This window comes from Ptychodera flava, chromosome 11 (assembly GCF_041260155.1).
Source record: "Ptychodera flava strain L36383 chromosome 11, AS_Pfla_20210202, whole genome shotgun sequence".
Lineage (NCBI taxonomy): Eukaryota > Metazoa > Hemichordata > Enteropneusta > Ptychoderidae > Ptychodera > Ptychodera flava.
The window spans coordinates 3,818,511-3,838,791 of NC_091938.1; the positions used below are offsets into that span (position 1 = coordinate 3,818,511).

At 37.5% G+C, this 20,281-nt stretch overlaps 1 protein-coding gene across 2 annotated transcripts; it reads left to right on the top strand.

Annotated features, from left to right (window-relative positions):
* Positions 1-6,728: 6,728 nt before the first annotated feature.
* LOC139143316 (uncharacterized) lies at positions 6,729-20,056 on the top strand. Of its 2 annotated transcripts, none has more exons than XM_070713547.1 (8): positions 6,729-6,835; positions 11,235-11,405; positions 13,307-13,458; positions 14,109-14,410; positions 15,235-15,465; positions 17,592-17,750; positions 18,197-18,266; positions 18,407-20,056. In XM_070713547.1, the coding sequence occupies exons 2-8, from the start codon at positions 11,269-11,271 to the stop codon at positions 18,472-18,474; spliced, it is 1,119 nt and encodes a 372-aa protein (XP_070569648.1). In that variant the 5' UTR covers positions 6,729-6,835; positions 11,235-11,268; the 3' UTR covers positions 18,475-20,056. The 2 variants fall into 2 exon arrangements, with proteins under 2 accessions (XP_070569648.1, XP_070569647.1); XM_070713546.1 differs by having other exon boundaries at positions 6,738-6,835; positions 11,255-11,405.
* Positions 20,057-20,281: the final 225 nt, after the last annotated feature.

The window sequence follows — 20,281 nt, forward strand, 5'->3', positions numbered from 1 at the left end:
GCATCTTTGCATTACAATTACTAATTAACATATTTAAGAGACTTTCCTACTAAGGGATACATATCAGTATTGTCTTGACCGAAGTTGACAAAATGCCATGTACATTTCATTACTACAGTGGTGAAATACATGTCTTCTACATGAAGTATTTTCGATATAAACATAAGGTATGAAGTTATTGATCCACTAACAAAGATGCCACCTATTTAATATATTAAAACTTATGAAAAAGTGACGAGTCAGCACTTTTGCATCAGTGGCTTCTCAAAGGAAACCCTACAACTATGATGTTGTCTTAAATCAAGCATGGTGACATGGTTTTATAATTTTCAACAAAGCATCTTTCAATGAATCATTTGTGGAAAGACCAGAAAATTGCCTCTATTCCTAGTATATTTTCGAACCTTCTATACGCAATCCTATGCCATGAGTAAATTTTGCATAGCCTCTTGGTAGTCTACTTATTGTACCTTAGGGTAGCATTAACACACGGTAAAATAAATTATCCACAATTCAGTTTGATTTGTACACACAACGTTAGAATGTTTATAACTTTTTATCGATATTCCTGAAAGCAGTAATATAAAACCTCTAGATGTATATTTAATTACATCTATTAAAAGTATGTTTACATATTTCTCTATAAATTTCAAAGAAATCATTAAATAACCATACAAGTCATTCTGCAGGTACTATAAATGCCAGACTTTTGGATAGTAAGTTATGACAAACTGAAGGGGTCATTCTCTGAAAAGTCAGCATGTAAATTTCTTTTGTCTTTCTGCTTGGTATAAATCAATATCCCCTTGTTTCACAAAGTAAGTGCAACTAGTCTCCCTACTTTCCATCACCTTATTCTGTATAGCAGAAGACACAATCAGTGGAAAAATTTACAAAAATGCTATCTTCTTTCTCAATCAAGCACATTTTTCTAAATCATTTGAAATAGGAATTTAGAATAAAGGTGTCCATAAAAGTACATTTTCAGAATTTTAAAAACAGTCTGTGAATATATGTACAATGGGAGACACAGTAGACCACTGAGGAGTTTCCGAGGGTACCAATCATGATGGGAAATCTCCAGTACTGTGTAACAGGCGGCTGATGAAACGTTTATTTAAAAAAAAAAAACATCAAAATAAGGAAATTGGTGGCAAGGTCCTATGGAGACAAAAGTTATACAGAGTATTAAAAACCCCACCCTTTAGTACTAAGGGTCCAGCCCTAGATCATGTGCAACATCAAGTGCGCAAGCGCATAGTCAATGTCGTCATGAAAGCAGTTGATCCAAGGCCGACATGATGTACCTGCTAGCAACCGTGATCGGTATGACTGTTGCAGAGTGACGTATTTAACGTAGCTATCTTTGAGAATCATACAGTTATATGTTGTTGATATACAGCAGGTAAGTTATTTTATGGCTTTTTCAGAGTGTTACGAATCATGTCTGATCACAGGACTGCAAATGAATAAGCATAGATAGCTCCGATAACTTCTGCCAACTCCTGGTGCCAACTGCCGTACGCGTTGCCCTTTCCCAATTGACGTTTCGCTCGACCAAAAGTATCTGTATACAGTACCCCTTTCTCAATACAGATTTAGCCTTATAGTGCTTTATAGATTACCCAAGGCTCCAAAAATAAAAGTGAGTTTGTGTTATTTCATTTGAATGTTTACGCTCCAGTTTTCAGTGGAAAAAATCGATCGGCTGTTTCTCGTATCTTTGTAGAATGTAAATCAACATGAAAAAGATACGGTAGAGCAGTTACCAGTTCATCTCTCTCTCTCTCTCTCTCTCTCTCTCTCTCTCTCTCTCGTCCAGCATACCATTTTCAATGGTGTTATTTCATTTTATTTTATCGACATAAACACAGTCCCTTCACGAGGGGCAGTGACATGTACCGGTGCGCGGGTTCATCTCCTTACGCTCTGGTTTTTTTATTCCTGCCGTGTTTCATATCATACACGCACAACTTGAGTTGCTAAATGTTTGCCGTCTTATAATAGCGTGAATCGAAAGATAAACGTAAGATGAAAGCATTGATGGTGAAGTGATAGTGAAATTCAAGCAATGTACTTTGGCAGTCTGTCGTCTACAGGACGTGTAATGAACGCCAAACCCACATTGGCAAACCAGCTGCTCGTAGCAGCAATCGCGTACGCCAAAACAAATTCCTAAGTGACAAGTTTAAGATTTCAAAATCGAAATCAAATGGCGACAACAGTTTAAAAGATGAAAACTTCGATACTGATGTTTTTGTGAAATGTAGAGGCTAAGAGCAACTCTGTAACCGCTGTCGCTTTTCCCGGTGAAACTTACAGGCAATCTATTACCCCATGCGTACTGAACCATCCAAGAAGCCGCAATCATAAACGTATGAAAGACGTCCATTCTGCAAGTGAAATTCCACTATTCAGAAAGTTGCAATGTTAAAAACGACAGCAAAAACACGATTGAGTTATAATGTTTAACACAACATTGACCACGGATTGAAATACTGATCACTTCAAGGCCAAAATTTGCATCGTAATTATGGAGACCAGCGGTTCGTTTCTGGGTAAAACAGACTGAATTCCGAGAACGCGCCAACTATTATCTAAACGCTACCAATCACAGGATTTGTCAGCTACGTGAAAGTTGTAAAATTTGTTAACTTTAATACATTTATCTGTCAATCATTACTGAATGTATCAAAACATCGATAGCCGTCCAGGGGTCATGAACATTTATGAATGAACAACAACTCTGTTTGACAAAATGAATGGGCCGGAGGCCCGAACGATGTCCTGTATCGCCCAAGTGTCCAGCCGTATGTCTTGCAAGATTGTGAAATTGTCGATAGCTGTTCGTTATATTTTTTATTTGTTTCGTGTTTTTCGTGTAGCCTGATGTTCAAATAGGACTGTAAAGTTGTATAACGTAACCATGTGAATATAATCGAAAACAAGACTTTGTTTTAACGCATGACTTTTGAAGACTTTGTATAGCCAATGGGCTTCATGATCTTTGAACCAATAGTTCTGTTCCCGCTGGTATGGGGTATAAAAGCTAGGTTTTACCGCGTTTTGTTTAGTTTTCTGGTTTGTTGGTTTTTTCTTTGGTTATTCTATGGAAATCCGGTCACGACATGCGTCATGCGACCTGCGACTTTAAAACTGCGACCTGCGTCCTGCGAGTTTGAAACATGCGACCTGCGACTTCGGCATTTAGACCTAGGTGTAACCATGGAGGTAGTACTACCTCCATGGTGTAACCTGCGACTTCACAACAGCGACCTAGTACTGCGTCCTGCGTGTTTGTCAAACTGCGACATCAGTCTTGATTTGTTCGCACCATTGCTCTGAACACGAGCCTGAAAAACACGAGGGACACCATTGCACTGTATTAAAACAGCCAGTTTACCGCATTCTCGCGACCAGAGCATAATTTTCGCACCGTTGGCCTATGCAAAAATCGGCCAGCGAAAGAATTCAACCAGCGATAGAAGTGCACGAAGGTGTGACGGTAGAGAATTCCACAAACGAAGAGCACAAATTTATTTTCCTTCTTACGAAAGGCAAACTGATCTGAAATAATGCAATAGCAATAGGGTTTTAAACGTCTACATCAGAGTTAGTTTCTGGAACTTTTCTGCCCACATGATCTAAAATATTATATACACACACAAAATAATATGTACATATTATAGTATGTACATATTAGGCTTAAACACTGAAAATAGGATTGTAGGAGTGTTTAATGATGTCCTGTTTTACAGTTTTAACTCGCGTTATCGGTAGAGAAAGTCGGTCACTGGCTATTCATGGTTAGCAAATATGTTTGGATTGCACTTCTGTCAACATCAGTATTATTTTAACTGCTTTACTTTGCATATGTTATTTGTGTAGACAAATGTAGTCCGAAATAAACCAGTAAGAATATTTTTATTTTTCCAACTGAACAAAAAGTTGGATATCAAATCAATTCGATTTGTTGACGAAAAAGTAAAAATGAAATTAGACGAAAGGATGGCAACATCCGATGATCAATCACTGGAGAATTGGAACAAAACTTGAAATGTTAGAAAATGAGCGACAATAACTGAAAATTCTAATGTTTGCAATGACATTGACTCAGTTATGATACGGGGGGGGCAACTGATGAATTAAACAGACAGCTAGCTGGTAATACCACAGTGAAATGAGGATAAATACCGGCGATATCTAAAAATCAAAAGGTTTGTCGATAACATAAGGAAAGAAGCGAGGTAAGGCAGACGGAGAATATCTAAAATAATTTGAAATTATAATATAAACATATAAATGCCTATCACGTAGCATATTATTTTCCATGCATTAACACGGACTGTAAACATTTCCGTCATAAAATTATCTCTCCAGATGAAAATGAGTGAACTGGTGTGTACATGTATTGAGTTTTGCCAGACTTGGTGAACGATTTACCAAAGCGAAAGCAATGGCTTATTAATTAATCGATGTTGAACGTTCAATCTCAATTCTACGTTTTACCCTTTGAGCGCTGTAATTTTCTCCCACCACACTTTTAGTGCAAAATTTAACCAATTGTATGAATTTTCTGTAATTTGTTGATAATTTTTCGACCAAATCGACATCACATTTCATTGGCTACAGGTTTTGCTCAAAATTTTTGCAAAAATTTATTTTATAAAGGGGACAAAAATAGACTTTGGCGCTCAAAGGGTTAAAGTTCACGCAAGACGCTTCCAATCTAATACTGAGGAAAACACCATGAAACGTTACGTGTTGTTGTCGCATGTCGCGGTTGTGAAGTCGCAGGTCGCAGTTTGACAAACACGCAGGACGCAGGTCGCTGTTGTGAAGTCGCAGGTTACATCTAGGTCTAAATGCCGAAGTCGCAGGTCGCATGTTTCAAACTCGCAGGACGCAGATCGCAGTTTTGAAGTCGCAGGTCGCATGTCGCATGTCGTGACCGGATTTCCATATTATTCCGTGTAATGCACTTATCAGTGTTTTCCGCGGGGACGGGAGTGCAGAGAAATTGATCGGACATCGTGTTCCGGCAGCTGCAAATTTGATCGATACCGTACGCCCAACAGGTTGGGATTTGACAATGTCGCAAAATAGTAATTTTTGTTTATTATATGTACATTATACATGGTTCGTTTCTTACACATCCATTTATGATGTACGAATACGTATAATAATGAACAGCGCAACGTATTAAGTACAGCGGCATTGTGTTTAGGATGACAGCACAGTTATCCGTATCGATTAGTCTACAGTGGAGTCACTCGACTTGCGTAATACCAGCGCAATACCAGCGCACACATAATTATTCGGAGATTTTTCTTTAAATCAAACTTTTGATGACTGACCTCATATGGCAAAAATTGCTCTCGCAATCCACGTTTTACGTAATTTAATTTTTGGGTTATATTTAAAGAAAGAAAAGGCATGAAATAAAAAAATATTTGCATTTCGTTTTGAAAAATAGCAGATCGGTGAACTTGCTCTTGTGAATCTGCATAATGTGTGTATGAACTCATGCACTCGCTTGGGAAACTCCATGACATAAATGTCGCGTGTTATCGGTACGGTGTTGCTCAAGATTTCTGAAATCGGCAGACACGAAAAGGCTGCACGATAGAAAGATGAAACTTCGAGTTTAAAAATATAAAAGAACACGATACAAACACCAAGCATGTACAGCAAGAGAGATAAAATTATCGTAACTTAGAGAAGTTTCATCTCGCTCACGGCCAATTTTAGGACTTGGGTATATAATCAGCATAGCCTAATATGTTCGAAAAGCAGCGTGTCAGATACTATCACTGTTGTTTAACTGAGCACGTCTCCGTTACTGACAGCGTCCTCGGTCAAATCTGACTCTTCGCTACGTTCTTGATCGTTGTTATAATGCAGTATGAGTCGGACTGTTTTACATTTAAATCGACCTTTTCGCACGTTGCCGTCTTTTTAAGGTTGGCTTTGGGGACCCCGCTTGCTTTTTCGACGGTACCGAGCGCGAGCACCGGCTTTGGTTTGCTGGACGTGTTTGACGTACCATGGAGGCTCTCTACTACCTCCATGGCCGTACCGATACCTGCGGAGTTCAGAACACTGAGCAGCGTTGAAGATAGCGCATGCGCCAAGCCTATGCATAATCTCTGCGTGTTTATCAAAGATATCGTGGTCAGTAATCCGCCGCCATTAAGACGGTATTAGCTGATAGTTTGCCATTTTAGTAATATTTCAGGAATTTCCCGGTACGATGTGACCCAACACTTTTCCCAAAAAGAAAGGCCGCGTGTCAGTGGTTCGAAATTTGAAATAAAAAAATGCTCAAATTGACCTTTGAACCTGAGTCGCATCGTTAACTATTTGCTATAGCTAGCTATTCTCAGCTGTATTCTGTGCCACTATTACAAATCCAGAGTGTAACCGTAATTGCTTTTCTGTTATCATCATCATCATCATTGTCGTCGTCGTCGTCGTCGGCTACATCTTATTATTATGGATAACCCCATTATTAGATGAGGGACGATGTGCTTGTGATTTTTCAGAGTAGGTACTTCACACTGTAAGGGCGACTGGGCGGCTCTCTACATTTTGATTAAACGACAATATGCATGTCTACTTTACTTTAATTCATAAATTAATTCATAAATTGATTTGTGGGCACAATGTTCTTCGGGTCAACCATGTAACCCGTGTCCGACATTTAACCTTTTGCCCTCTTTCGTGCTGAATGCAAAATACATCAACAAATCAACATACAATCCAGACAGCTGACTCCTTTGGTTTACAATTTTATTTCCTTTACTGTATCAGATTTGCTGTAATTTGTTTACCGGTAGGTCGATTCAGCTTTCTATGTCCCGTTTTCTTTATTTGTCCTTTTATTTCTCTTGGCTTCCCCTAGAATCGTTTCACTATGACTTCTTGACCCTAACCCGTATCCAGATGCACCTTGTGCGACACTGCCTGATGAAAGCAAGGTCCGTCTTGAGACATGCATGTGACCCTACAAAGACATTACAGGCAGACATACTGCCCAAAAGTTATTGTGTTGTCATCGGTGTCTCTTCAATTCAACATTTTACAGGATGTTGCGTACTAGACTTTGCAGCGTATCTTCTTGACTGATTCACATAGGGATTATGTGACCTTGGAAAGTGCAGTATTGCCCTCAAAATTGCCAAGGTCATTCAATCGTTAACGCCCAGTTACATTTAACAACTAGTACTTTACACATTTTCAGAAATACTGTATTCGATAAATCGCTCTTATTAAGAAAGCTGTTTATATAATTATCCTCGAAACATGATTTCTTCTCGAATCAAGCGTGATATTCCATGATGTAGACACTACTAAGTTCCTTTATTCCAACATCATAACAGGGCAAAGGGGTGAGCACGGACTCTCCTCATGCGAAACGATAAAGTAAGCACAACCGTTGACTTTTTTATCAGTTGAACACACAAACTAACTGTTATCAAGAATATGCCGTCGACACAATCACATCAATCAAAGCAAACAATTTATTTTACAACGTATGTTAGAAGTGTTGGGACATTCGCCTCTCACAACTGACCCTGTGGAACAACGTTGTTCACCACGGGTGTTTATTCGGGCAGAGACCCTCTCTCAAAACATAACGCTATAATGGTCGTGCGGACTGGACAGAGTGACATAAGGCTGCGTTGACAAATAACGATTAGGGGGGACTGGAGGAATCTCGATTGAATTTTTTTTTCAGATCCCCCCTAAGTACCCTAAACAATTTTCAAATGCCCCCTCTATATGGTCAAAATTTTTCAAGTGCCCCCAACTATCACAGACCGCATATTTGTAAAGGATGTAAGCGTAGAAAAAATAAACATGTATTGCGCCGTTCTGCTCACAGGTGTTCAACACTACCTGTATTAGCACTTATAGTCATATTCCAAAGACAAGTTCTTTAAATGCATCAGTGAATATTTTAGATTTATTGGTATAAAAGCCAACTTGAGTTAATCCAACTTTGGCCAGGTCAACTGCCCCTGCTGAAGAGCACACAAAATGACAATCATGAGAGAGTAGGCAAATTGTGAATTCTGGCTAATTGCCATATTGCACAGTGACCTACCAAAACTTTGTTTCAAAACTGCAAGACATATATGGATTAGATGCTACTCAAAATTGACAATACTGGAAGGTTAAAATATTCCATCAAACAAATGTTTTAATCTCTGAAATTTTGGGTGTAATAATTGCAAATTTGGTTAAAAAATAAATAATTCCATTTGGTCACATATTTTTTCTTTTAGTCTTTACTGTTCAAAGTTTTACTTCTGTATCATTTTATGACACGAATGTGAAAATTTAGAAAATCAGGCATGGTGACCCTATCTTTTTTCTTTAATATTTGATTATTCTCATATGCCAGATATCAAAAATTTCTATGTGTTCTTCCATGTGTTGCTCTCTGGCCTGATCTTGTTTACAAGTATGTTTCACTGTCATGAGCGTCATTTGACCCAAACTTTTCTTCAACTACCATGTACATCAGAGTTAGAGCTATCTCTGTCACTGTTCAGGTATGCAGTGACAGTGACACTGCAGTAGCAGATCATTAATGATAGTGACACTACCCTTAGGCAGTAGCTGTATTAACTTTGATAATTTTGGCAATATTTTGTTCAGTTTTACAACTGCATTCTTGTTCTACTCCCTACAACATGTTGAATTGTCTAGTATTCAGATTGCTATCGCAGCCTATGTATGTGTACCATGCATTTGCATCACTGACAACTGAATGTCAGTCTGGACTCCAATTAAATTATCACCAAATACATATTTATATTTATATATACAGGCTTTGCCGACAAACTAAATATTGTGTGTTTGAGCATGCTGTAGGGAAATAGCAAGAAACTATAGTTGTTATATTCCATAGAAATATTGCAGAAATCATTAACGGTTGCAGCTTTTGCCCTTTTTACTAGGCTCAAGTTTGTTTTTTACGACAAATCACACGTTAAGATTTTTTCGAGATAAAAGTCATGAAATGTGACAAAATGGTTCTAGATTTTGTTAAATTATTACTAACATTGCATCATTTTGATGACATAAAAATGGTATTCATATTTCATTGAATTACCTAAAACTTGGAATTGGAAAATGTAAAATACAAAAGGGAACCAAAAATTTTCAAGTTCCCCCCCCCTACAGGTAGAGCAAAATTTTCAAGTCCCCCCTCTACTACCCCCTAAATTTTCGAATCCCCCCCTGAATTCCTCCAGCCCCTCTAACCGTTTTTTTGTGAACGCAGCCTAATGTCGAAATACAGCGGTACGCTAAACATGCAAATTTTTCACCAAATCTTTTTGTCATTGCGCATGTGATTTGCTAAGCAAACGCAGACAAGGTAGCTTCCCATGCAGATTTTAGTTTAACATTATCCTCGAGGCAGCAAACTCCATACTGCGTCGCTTATGGCTTGAGACGTTATTGTCGACAGTGAGCCGACCCATGATAACGGAAAAGGCGCATTGCTGGCACAATCCTTACATCGTATGGAAACCCAGTATTTTTAACACCGTCCTACCCGCCTCATTTCAACGCAGCTAAGTAGAGGCCTACACATAAGGGTGTAATTTTATGACGATAAAGAGTATGCAAGCGATAATTGAAAAAAAAATGATTGTCACGGTTTTTCCGTAAAGTTTGAGTTTAAAGTGAAGTTGTCTTGCGTGATATGCCTTTGATGGCATTTATTTTTTGTGGTCGACTTATAAAAAGCATCAGTGGGTGAATTTCTTTCATCGCGTCCCACAAACGAGCTGTACCTTTGCGTATTTTGGTTTATTTTCTATTGGAGACCAGTTGTACGACCACAATGTAAACGGTAATAGTAAATGAAAGCATCATCTTAATCACCAGTTTTCTCTCAACCTATAAAACTGTACATGTTCGTCAAGTAAATTTTGATTTTCTCACAAAATATCGTATTCACGTAAAAACGTTAATTAGCCGCTTGCCACTTCAAGGTTTACTGAATTTTAGCTCACGTGTTCACACACATGAGTTTATGTCGCAGCGATGTCTGTCTGTCTGTCTGTTGGTCCGATATCTCAAAAGGGTCGATCAGATCAAAATCAAATCTGATATATAGATTCAGTTGGCAAATGGCAAGAACTGATTATTTTTTGGTGAGTGTTGCTTGCATACATTTTGCTCATTTGCATAATTAATGATTTACAAAAAACAGATAAAATTAACAAGGACTGCACAAACTTTGATGAGATTTGCTACAAATGCTGATCACATCAACATATATCAGCTGTGAAAAGTATTAAGGGATGACATTAAATGTAATTCCTAATTTGCATATTTAATGAACTTTGCTAATTAGGGATATTTATCTGAAGTTACTTGACCAAAATTGATGAAATTTGCTATGTATATTGAGATACTATGATATTACATTATTGGAAGTTAATAAGAATTTTTACTTCAGGCAATTCCTAATTTGCATATTTAATTATTTTTTCTAATAAGGGATATATATCTCGCTTGACCTAGCCAAAGTTGATGAAACTTGCTACGTACATTGAAGATACAATGATACAACAATATTCAAAGTCATTAAGCATTTTTATTTCGGCCAATTCCGTATTTGCATATTTAATGAATTCTCTAATTAGGGATATTTATCTGAATTTACCTGACCAAAGTTGATGAAACTTGCTATGTACATTGAAGATACTATGATATAACATTATTGAAAGTCGTTAACATTATTGAAAGTCGTTAGACATTTTTATATCAGCTAATTCCTAATTTGCATATTTAATGAACTTTCCTAATTAAGGATATATATTTTGATGGACTCGACCAAAGTTGACGAAACTTGCTATGTACATTGAAGACACTATGATTACATTATCCAGAATCATTTAGCATTTTTTTCAGCCAATTTCTAAGTTGCATATTTAATGAACTTTCCTTATTAGGGATATGTAACGGGATTTGCTTGATGAAAGTTGGTGAAACATGCTATATAAATTGGTGAATCCAGGTAAAACAATATTGAAAGTCATTTCGCATTTCCATGTCAGGTAATTTATAATTTGCATATCTGATGATGATGTGGTGAACATTGTTCATAATGTTGATCATGAATACTTTCAATGAAGTTGCAAACATGTGGCAAAAGTTTAAATGTACACAAAACTGCAATATATAATGAAACACGTAAGCATTTTCAGTTCATATCTGGTACGTCTAGCCTGTAGACCCGTGATGACTGATAAACTGGCGAGTGTAGCAGAATATGAAAATGTTTTCAAAGGAAGAGTGCATGAAATAGCGTGGTCATACTATGTCTCTGGTAGTGATGAAGAGATTACATTGGAGCAGAACAGGAAGGCTTATAAAAGGTTTGTATGGACATATGTATAAACAAATGTTAGATAATAATAATAATAATAATAATAATAATAATAATTTATTCATTTATAAAGCGACTAAATCCACACAAATAGTGTGATCAGAGACACTGGGTAAAATACAATCAATTTTAAAAAGGTTACAAGAATTAAATACAAAACAAAAACAAAAAAATATAATGAATGAGTTCTGTCAAAAGCAGAATTAAAAAGAAATGTTTTAAGACTAGATTTAAAACTTGGCAGGCTTGGGGAGCGACGAACCTCAATTGGAAGATTGTTCCATGAAAAGGGGGCGGCAATACTGAACGCACGGCCCCCATATTTCTTTGTGCGCGACCTGCTTTGACACAGTTTAAATTGGTCAGCGGACCTTAGATTACGGGTTGGGACGTACAAATTAACCATGATAGAAAGATAAGTTGGACCGAGTGAATGGATACATTTATAGATGAAGATAAGAATCTTAAAAACAATACGTTGAGACACAGGCAGCCAATGCAACTGAAACAAAATCGGGGTGATATGCTCAGTGACTCTTGAGCGAGTTACAATTCTGGAAGCTATATTCTGGATACGTTGAAGGCGATTAATTGAATATTTCGGAAGACCATAAAGAAGCGATTTACATGAATCAATGCGTGATGTCACAAAAGCGTGAATCAACTGTTCCGTGTCTGATCTAGAAAGATATTTGCGAATATTTGCAATGCACGGTAAGTGAAAAATAGCTGAGCGGCAGATATTGTTGACATGAGGGTACATCGTAAGACCAGAACATAGGATAACTCCAAGACTTTTTGCCTGACTTTGAGCAGGAATCACGGTGTCACCGACCCGTATCCCCTGTATTCTATCATCCGAAGCATTACTGGAAGATGCAGAGAAAGTTACAAATTCAGTTTTATCATCATTCAAACAAAGGAAATTAGCAGACATCCAGGACCTAATTTGTGAAATACAAAGTTCAAGATTACTGGCTGTCACAGAAGCTTCATTGATCTTAAAAGACATATATAATGATGAATCATCTGCATAAAAACTATACAGGCAACCATGACTTGCAACTAATTTCCCCAAAGGAGATAAATATACATTAAATAGCATAGGGCCAAGAACGGACCCTTGTGGAACCCCGGTATCAATTTGACGGAAACATGATTTTGTGGAATCGATAATAACACACTGGCTACGGTTAGAAAGATATGAGCGGAACCAATTAAGCGCATTTCCTGAAACACCAAGAAGGTCTGACAGCCGACTTAATAAAATATTATGATTAACGGTATCGAACGCTGCAGAAAGATCAAGTAAAACCAAAAATACATCATGTTTTGCATCAAGTGCTAACAATATGTCATTAATAACCTTTAAGAGAGCAGTCTCTGTGCTGTGACCAGATCACATGTTTCCTTTGCTGATGGATATTGCACATCACGAGACAGACTTGCCAAATAAAAGGGAAACTGAATTCTGTGTATGTACTGAATTTCAATATGTTTTCTTATGTTTGTACACCAAACCATACATACAACTGCCATGAATGGTTAGTTCAAAGTTATAATTATTTGTACCGTATATATTCATTTTCAGAAAAACACATTTTACTAATATTTTTGTGAGTTCAAAGTGTTCCTAAAGGTTGCCTGAACAAACTATCTGCATCTGAAAAATATGGACCGTTGCATCATGTTTATACAGCCTATAAATGATCAGTTCGTACGCAAATAAGTGTACCATGTCAAGGAGGCTGTATCTTTAAGCGATTACTTTTATTTGATCACGCTTGTTATTTTGTTCCGCCGACTTATCTCCTTCCAATGTGCAATTTTTGTAATATTAACAAATAATTTCAAAATCATAAATTCTTATTAATTTGTTTCTTTGAAAAGAATTCGTATTCGGCCCCGTGTATTGCAAGATGTGTCTTCATGTGACGTGTCAGCATCTCTCCTTGGCCAGAGAGTAGATATCCCAATATGCATTGCCCCAACTGGATGCCAAGGAATGGCTCACCCTGATGCAGAGGTAGCTACAGCCAAAGGTAACAACAAAAGGAACATCAAAGATAGAGGGAATGGATATTGGTATAGCATAGAGCATTATGATTGACCTGTCTGAATCTCATCTAGAAGAAGCAGGTTACAGCCTATTTCAAACGTCAGCCTGGTATTGCCTATAAATCACAAAAATTGCTGCTTCACCAAAATCACTGATCAAAATTCTTATGAAGGTTCCTATGGACCTTGTCATATTCAACTTAGGAGGCTACCTACATATTAAACAATAACATTATAAGTTCGCTTTCAAAATGTTCTCTATTATAACTCTTCAGCTGCATTTTTGAGATATCGTCTACATTGGTTAAAGAAAACTTAGTTACCATTTTTTACCATTATTGAAAGTGCAATGGATTGCGATGAATGTAATGTATATGCTATAAAAACAAAAACGAACGTTTGGCTTATTTCGACATATTTTAGTTTTGCTATGATTGGAACAGACAATAAAGTGTATCATTATTTCGACGTTCACTTGAATATACCTTTTCACAATAAAAGTGATTATAAATTTGCCTTATTACATGAGGATACTCTGCACTAATGAGAATTCTTCGACGATTCTTTAAAAAATGCATGAAATGTCCATACTTCCCGCCAAGACTTAACAGAATCAATTTGGTTTACTGCACAGCTGCGGAGAAAATGGGAACTTGTATGATATTGAGCATGCATGCCAATAAATCGTTGGAGATGGTAGTAGCAAAAACACCGAATGGATTGAAATGGTTAAATCTTTATGCATTTCGAAATCGTACCGTGACTCTGGATTTGGTCAGAAGAGCTGAACGTTCGCACTACAATGGCCTTGCTGTCACCATTGACAACCCTTCACTTGCAAACTGCAACAGAGCTCATTATAAAGAGGACGTACCTGTTTACTTCCGTAGAACTGTTGACAACCATGGCTACGGGCATTTAGAAAAGTATTTACAGGTTTGATCATTTTATTTATACTTAAATCCACCACAGTGTCAGAACTGCGAATTTCGACTTTAACAACAAATCAATTATGAAGTTTGATAATTTTACGATATTTTGAAAGGTAAAAGTGGAAATGAAGCATGCCCTCTCCCCGCCAAAAAAAAAAATGCTATCAGGATTGTATACCTGCCACATCTGATTCTTTCTAGTAACTCTGCCGTAGGCTTGCAATACGACACAGCAAGACTGCTAATTCAAGTAAACGAATGTCAGTTCACGATTCCAGAATATACCATCGACCTCGGAGCCTAACCTTGACATAAGATCCTACCTTAATGTCATTGGTTGTCAAGAGCATCTGAAAGCATGAACCCAGCTAATGGGTGGGGTTTTACTTTCACTGTATGATAATTAAAAAACTACATCCTGTCAGTCTTAGATGGAAAAAGACAGGCATTCTTCTGATTGGGCTCCCCTAGACTAAAAAACCCTGACCTGCTGCAGTGGTGATGTTTGGCATGCGGAATAGCTGAATGTGTGTAATACTATAAAGATTGATGGCGTGTCACTTTTTGATAGCACATATTCCCTGAGTATTTCAAAATTAACATTTTGACACAAAGGTAAACGCCGCAAGAACAGAAACGCAGGCTGTTTTTTCCATTTTTCTATATTGATCGTTATGAATATGCAATGTCCTTGTGCAGACGTACAGAAACAAATAAATATGAATACACATACACTCAGTGTAGTTTAGGTAAAGATGTTTAAATTTGTGACGCCATTGTCATTGAATATACAATAAAAGATTGATACGATTGTTTACTTCTCTGCAGGGTTATGATGTGGGTCCACTACTTGAGAATGGAATTCCGAATGACATAAACATTAGAGATTTATCTGCGACTTGGGAATACATTGATTGGCTGTGTTCAAAAACCAATTTGCCAATCATTGTCAAGGGTGTGTTGACGGCAGAAGACGCCATCTTAGCGGTCAATCATGGTGCCAGTGCTGTCATAGTATCAAACCACGGAGGTCGGGCTCTTGACTCCGTACCAGCAACAGTAAGTTCACTACACAGTTGGTCTGTTATGAAAATAATAACAAAAAGTTCTTCTCAAGAAGGTGACTTCTCACAGAGGTGATACTACGTCACCCGCTGGGAGCCTATCAAATCACGGAGGTCGAGCTCTTGACTCTGTTCCAGCATGGTCCGTAATGAAAATAATTTGTGAAATTTATATATACTCAGAACATATTCCTAACGCGAATAACAAAAAGTTTGTCTCGGAAAAAGTTAATTCGCCCAGCAGCGATACTATGTCACCTCTTGGGATTAATGGTGAAGAAAGCTTAAACAGCCACTATCCAAACTTCTTCGCCATTTTGTCTTGTCTTGGCAAAGATGATGGTTGTCTAGCAAAACATTGAATATTGTTTGTTGGGCATGTCGACATTTTTCACAAGGAGAGGTATGTTTGTGATGAATCAGTGAGAGTGTTTGATCGGATAATAGCACGTGTTTACAAAACCAAAGTATATAGCAAAATGAGAATGTAATCCCCCGTATTCCGATAGAGTGAACCTGCGTCACGGACGAATGATTCCCCGTGTAGCGGCCGTATTCCTCCAAGCCGCAGGCGAGCAGGATACGCACGGCCGCTACACGGGGAAATACGCGTCCGTGACGCAGCCATGTGAGTGAGGAATACGGGGGGATTATATGCATAGACTCACTTTTCCGGGAAAAAAGTTCAGGCATTATATTTCACGCTTAACGCCTTGGACTATTTGACAAGTATTTGTGCGCTTGTGTTATGCGGTCCTTGCAAGGTTAAAGGTGATTTGACCGCGCTCATTTGTCCTCAACTCGAGGTTAACTTCAAGCACGCCGAAGCTAGTATTATGGATTATAGAAACTCTCGTTCTGGCTTTTCTGTACGAATCAAGCGGAAATACGAAAGACCATGGATTTTCAATGCAAGGTATTTATTTTGTATGCACTATAACATCAATTCGAGTGAAATACATTTATCAAATGACTGGACGTGCAAGCGGGACGTCGCGACATATAGGTGAGGCTATCAAGAACGGGTTGTTATTATTGTCAATATTTGATCATCATTCAAAGAATTCGGCTTTGCAAACTTTGTATGGAATTTCCAAATCATCAATTATTATGTTTACGAAAATATCAGTTGTATGTTGAATATTTTACGAATAAAATGGGCTTGTTTTAATATAATGAAGAACGACGTTCGGCTCTAACTCAAAAATCGGTACGACTACGAGCAACGAGTGTCCCGAAGCTCAAACGACAGATGTTCAACAACGAGGTACAATTAAGGAACCGTGATGCACAATATGCGTGGACAAAACAATAACGCGCACGTTCAAATGTACCGAAAATCTTATGAACTATCGTCGCCCTTGAAGAATAAAACGGCATTTCTTGTGATACGTCTCAAGCCCGGAGAAGTATAGTCGTAGCTGTCAGAAATGAAGAACGCTCTTCGCTTCCTCAGCTTGGCAGCGTTGATCATGAACTTGAAGCCCTTCAAATTTGCTTCAGAAAACATCCGTTCTGCTTTAGGGACGATTGTTATTTGTCTTGGGTTATCGTCTATGCTTATCATGTTGTTTGATGGGTCGTGTCATCGACAGGGGCTCTTTTGACGAGGTAGACAACACAAAATGTCGGCAACATAGCAGCGTCACGTATTAAAATGTCAGCGGTAAAAAAATCAAACGATTGATCACAAATCGACGAAAAAACACAAATCCATAAAACTTCTAGTATCGACAGTATATTGTATTTTACATATATATTCTAATACCCCATATTTCCCTTTGCTTCATTACCCTCCCACTTTTGCGTTTCAGTAATTTGGAAATCAGTTCTGAAAAGCTGATTTTGTTTGTTTAGTTCGAAAGTAGTCCAGGTCCAATTTCCACCAAGTTTGGAACATAGATTCATTGTAGTCGTATACTTATAGTGTGACGGCATACTATAGGGATAACTGGATCTATGTATGTGATAATTTTTACTAGAACGCATGCTGTGAAAATTGTACACATATACTCCGGGCAGTCTCAACACATACCATATACTAATAATTATCATTCAGGCTGATTTAGTTGAGGTTTTCTTTACGTTGCTCGCCATGTCCTCAAATGTTCAATTATCCAGATAGAAGCACTGCCGGAAGTTGTCAGAGCTATTGGTGACAGAGTTGAAGTCTACATAGATGGCGGAATACGTAATGGCATCGATGTATTCAAAGCATTGGCTCTAGGAGCAAAAGCAGTGTTTGTTGGTCGACCTATTTTGTATGGACTTGCACATTCGGTGAGTATCGACATTATGTATGTATGTAATCTACATGTAAGTCAGATAACACAAGTTTTAAATAAAATTGGTATTAATGAAATGTTAAAGTTACAAAGCAAGACAAATATGAATGATCTATAACCATAGTGGCCTTCATTAGACCATAGCTCTGTAAGTAAAGTGTAGAACTCTTAAATACAATCACAATATCATGAACGCTCCTTTGTAGAGAGAGGCCATAATCTCACACTAAAGTCGTCTCATCTATATATATCTGCAAATTTTCATCGAACGATCAACTTTCAATGCTTCTGCTAGAAGCAATGTTAACATTGTATGCAACTTAAATCAAAAATTGACTGCTGTATTAGAAGGTTTGCCCCACAAACATGCGTTTTTGTTATTGTTGATTTGTATTGCGCAGAATGGATTTGACTTAATTACGGGAAATGTTACAATTTTAGGGTGAAGAAGGCGTGAACAATATCCTAGAAATATTAAAGACTGAACTCGTCCGAACGATGCAATTCGCAGGTAAGTAAGCTAAAAGTATGTGAACCTCATGTGAAAGTAGACAGAAAACAATAGTATTTCCTTTGAAATTTCATAGCAAGCCATCTGGCGTTCTACACGACTATTCAATAATTGAGGAATATTCTGTCGATCTCTTTCAGGCTGTCGTACATTGTCGGACATCAAGCCTTCATTTGTAGTGCATGAGTCATACTATGCCCAACTATAAAGGGTTCCTGCTGTGAGAGGAGATATCATTTAGCTTTAAATTTAAACAGTATAACATTGTCCGTTTCTTACACATCCATTTATGATGTACGAATACCTATAATAATGAATGACGCAACGTATTAAGTACAGCGGCATTGTGTTTAGGATGAAAGCAGAGTTGTCCGTAAGCGGATATGTTATAGTCAACATCCCTTTCGATATTTATCAAAAGGTAGTAAGGTCATTCTTAAAGGTACAAATTTATAATACTAGATACTTATTCAAACTACCAAGCAGGTGCTATAAAACTCTTTTATATGTCTTTACGTTCACTCAAATGATCCTATGAGTGATATGCATACAAGTGTTTATCAAATATGATGGTTGTAACTGTCGATATAAATTGAAACAAAGGTTAAAATTAAACATATCATTAAAGTGCAAATCATCAGTAATCTCGCTGGACCTGCACTTGACAATTTCTTTCACTTCTGTCATATCATTGTACTTTCAGCACATCTAACAATTATCATCGCCCTTTCCATGTCCTTCCGGGTATATAAACACTAATTGCTAATTGTTAACGTTTAAATGCAGAACACTGAACATTTAGTATAAAACTGCAGTTTGTATTTGAGGTTAGTAAAGATCAAATTTGTAGGTGTTAGCAAGGAAGCGGGTAGTTGTATTCACTTAAAAAAAATTAAATTCAGATAGAAAAAGTGTGGTTGTCATTTGAAGAAAGGCTGAAGCCAGCTTCTTATGTGATGACGAGGGAGTAATGCATTACTTCGATAGCGCTTTAGTTTGAAGAAAAGTGCTTTGTAAATATCAGGTGATCGACAAGTAGTGAGAGATGTTGTAATACCAGTTTATATTGAGGTTTGGCTGTGTTCATAATGCATATTGTGAATTATAGGCCTTTGACATACTTTACGCCTGAATGGTTTCTCTAATCTAAAGACTCTATGGTGCCCTAATTTAAATTTTTGACCTTATTATGACGTTCCCTCAGGTAGGTGTTTTCAGAATGCAGACAAAGGCCAATATATCAATATAAGACTGACATGCCATAGCTATAGTAGATGATTTTTCCCTTTTTCAGATTAGGGTGACTTGGTGTACGGGTTGATCAGTTCAACTTTCTATGTCCCATTTTCTGTATTTTTCTTCTGTTTCTCTTGGTTACCCCTAAACTCATTTCACTATGACTACTGTGTCCCTAACTATGACTAAATCAAGTACTTGCGCCACACTGTCTGATCATGGTCATATCTACGTTTGGATTTTCATCCGACCTTGCATAGACACCAAGGCAGACCTACAGCTCACAAGTTATTGCGCTCTTGCTTTTCTATGCCGTCTAAAACGTCTTTATACCGAAAGTAGAATTCTAGACTTTGCAGGCGTATCTTCCTTATGAATGTACAGAGGTATTACATGGTCGCGGCAAGTGGCGTAATGTCCGCAAAGTTGCCAATGGTCATTCATCATTTCAAGCCCCTTCCAGTTACCAACCAGAGTACTCAACAATGTTTTGGAAATGCTTTATTTGATGTAGCTCTCCGATTAAATAAACTCTTGATATTATTATCACGAAATATGTGTTCTTCATGAATCAAGCCGTCGTACAATCTTTCTTTTGGTGCATGAGTCATGCTACAAAAACTATAAAGAGATCAAGCTTCGAAATTGAGATATTGAGGAGAGATTATGATGCTGGAAATATCCATTATAACATAACCCGATTCTTACAAATGTACTTGGCAATGAAATTATTTATTACCATGACTATAGGAACATACTACAAGAACTAGAATATATAA

Excerpts from the sequence above, each read along its gene's own strand:
- LOC139143316 (XM_070713547.1), top strand. The coding sequence starts at position 11,269 with ATGACTGATAAACTGGCGAGTGTAGCAGAATATGAAAATGTTTTCAAA. Across the intron at positions 11,406-13,306 it reads AACAGGAAGGCTTATAAAAG|AATTCGTATTCGGCCCCGTG; the intron begins GTTTGTATGGAC and ends TTCTTTGAAAAG. Across the intron at positions 13,459-14,108 it reads AGAGGTAGCTACAGCCAAAG|CTGCGGAGAAAATGGGAACT; the intron begins GTAACAACAAAA and ends TTTACTGCACAG.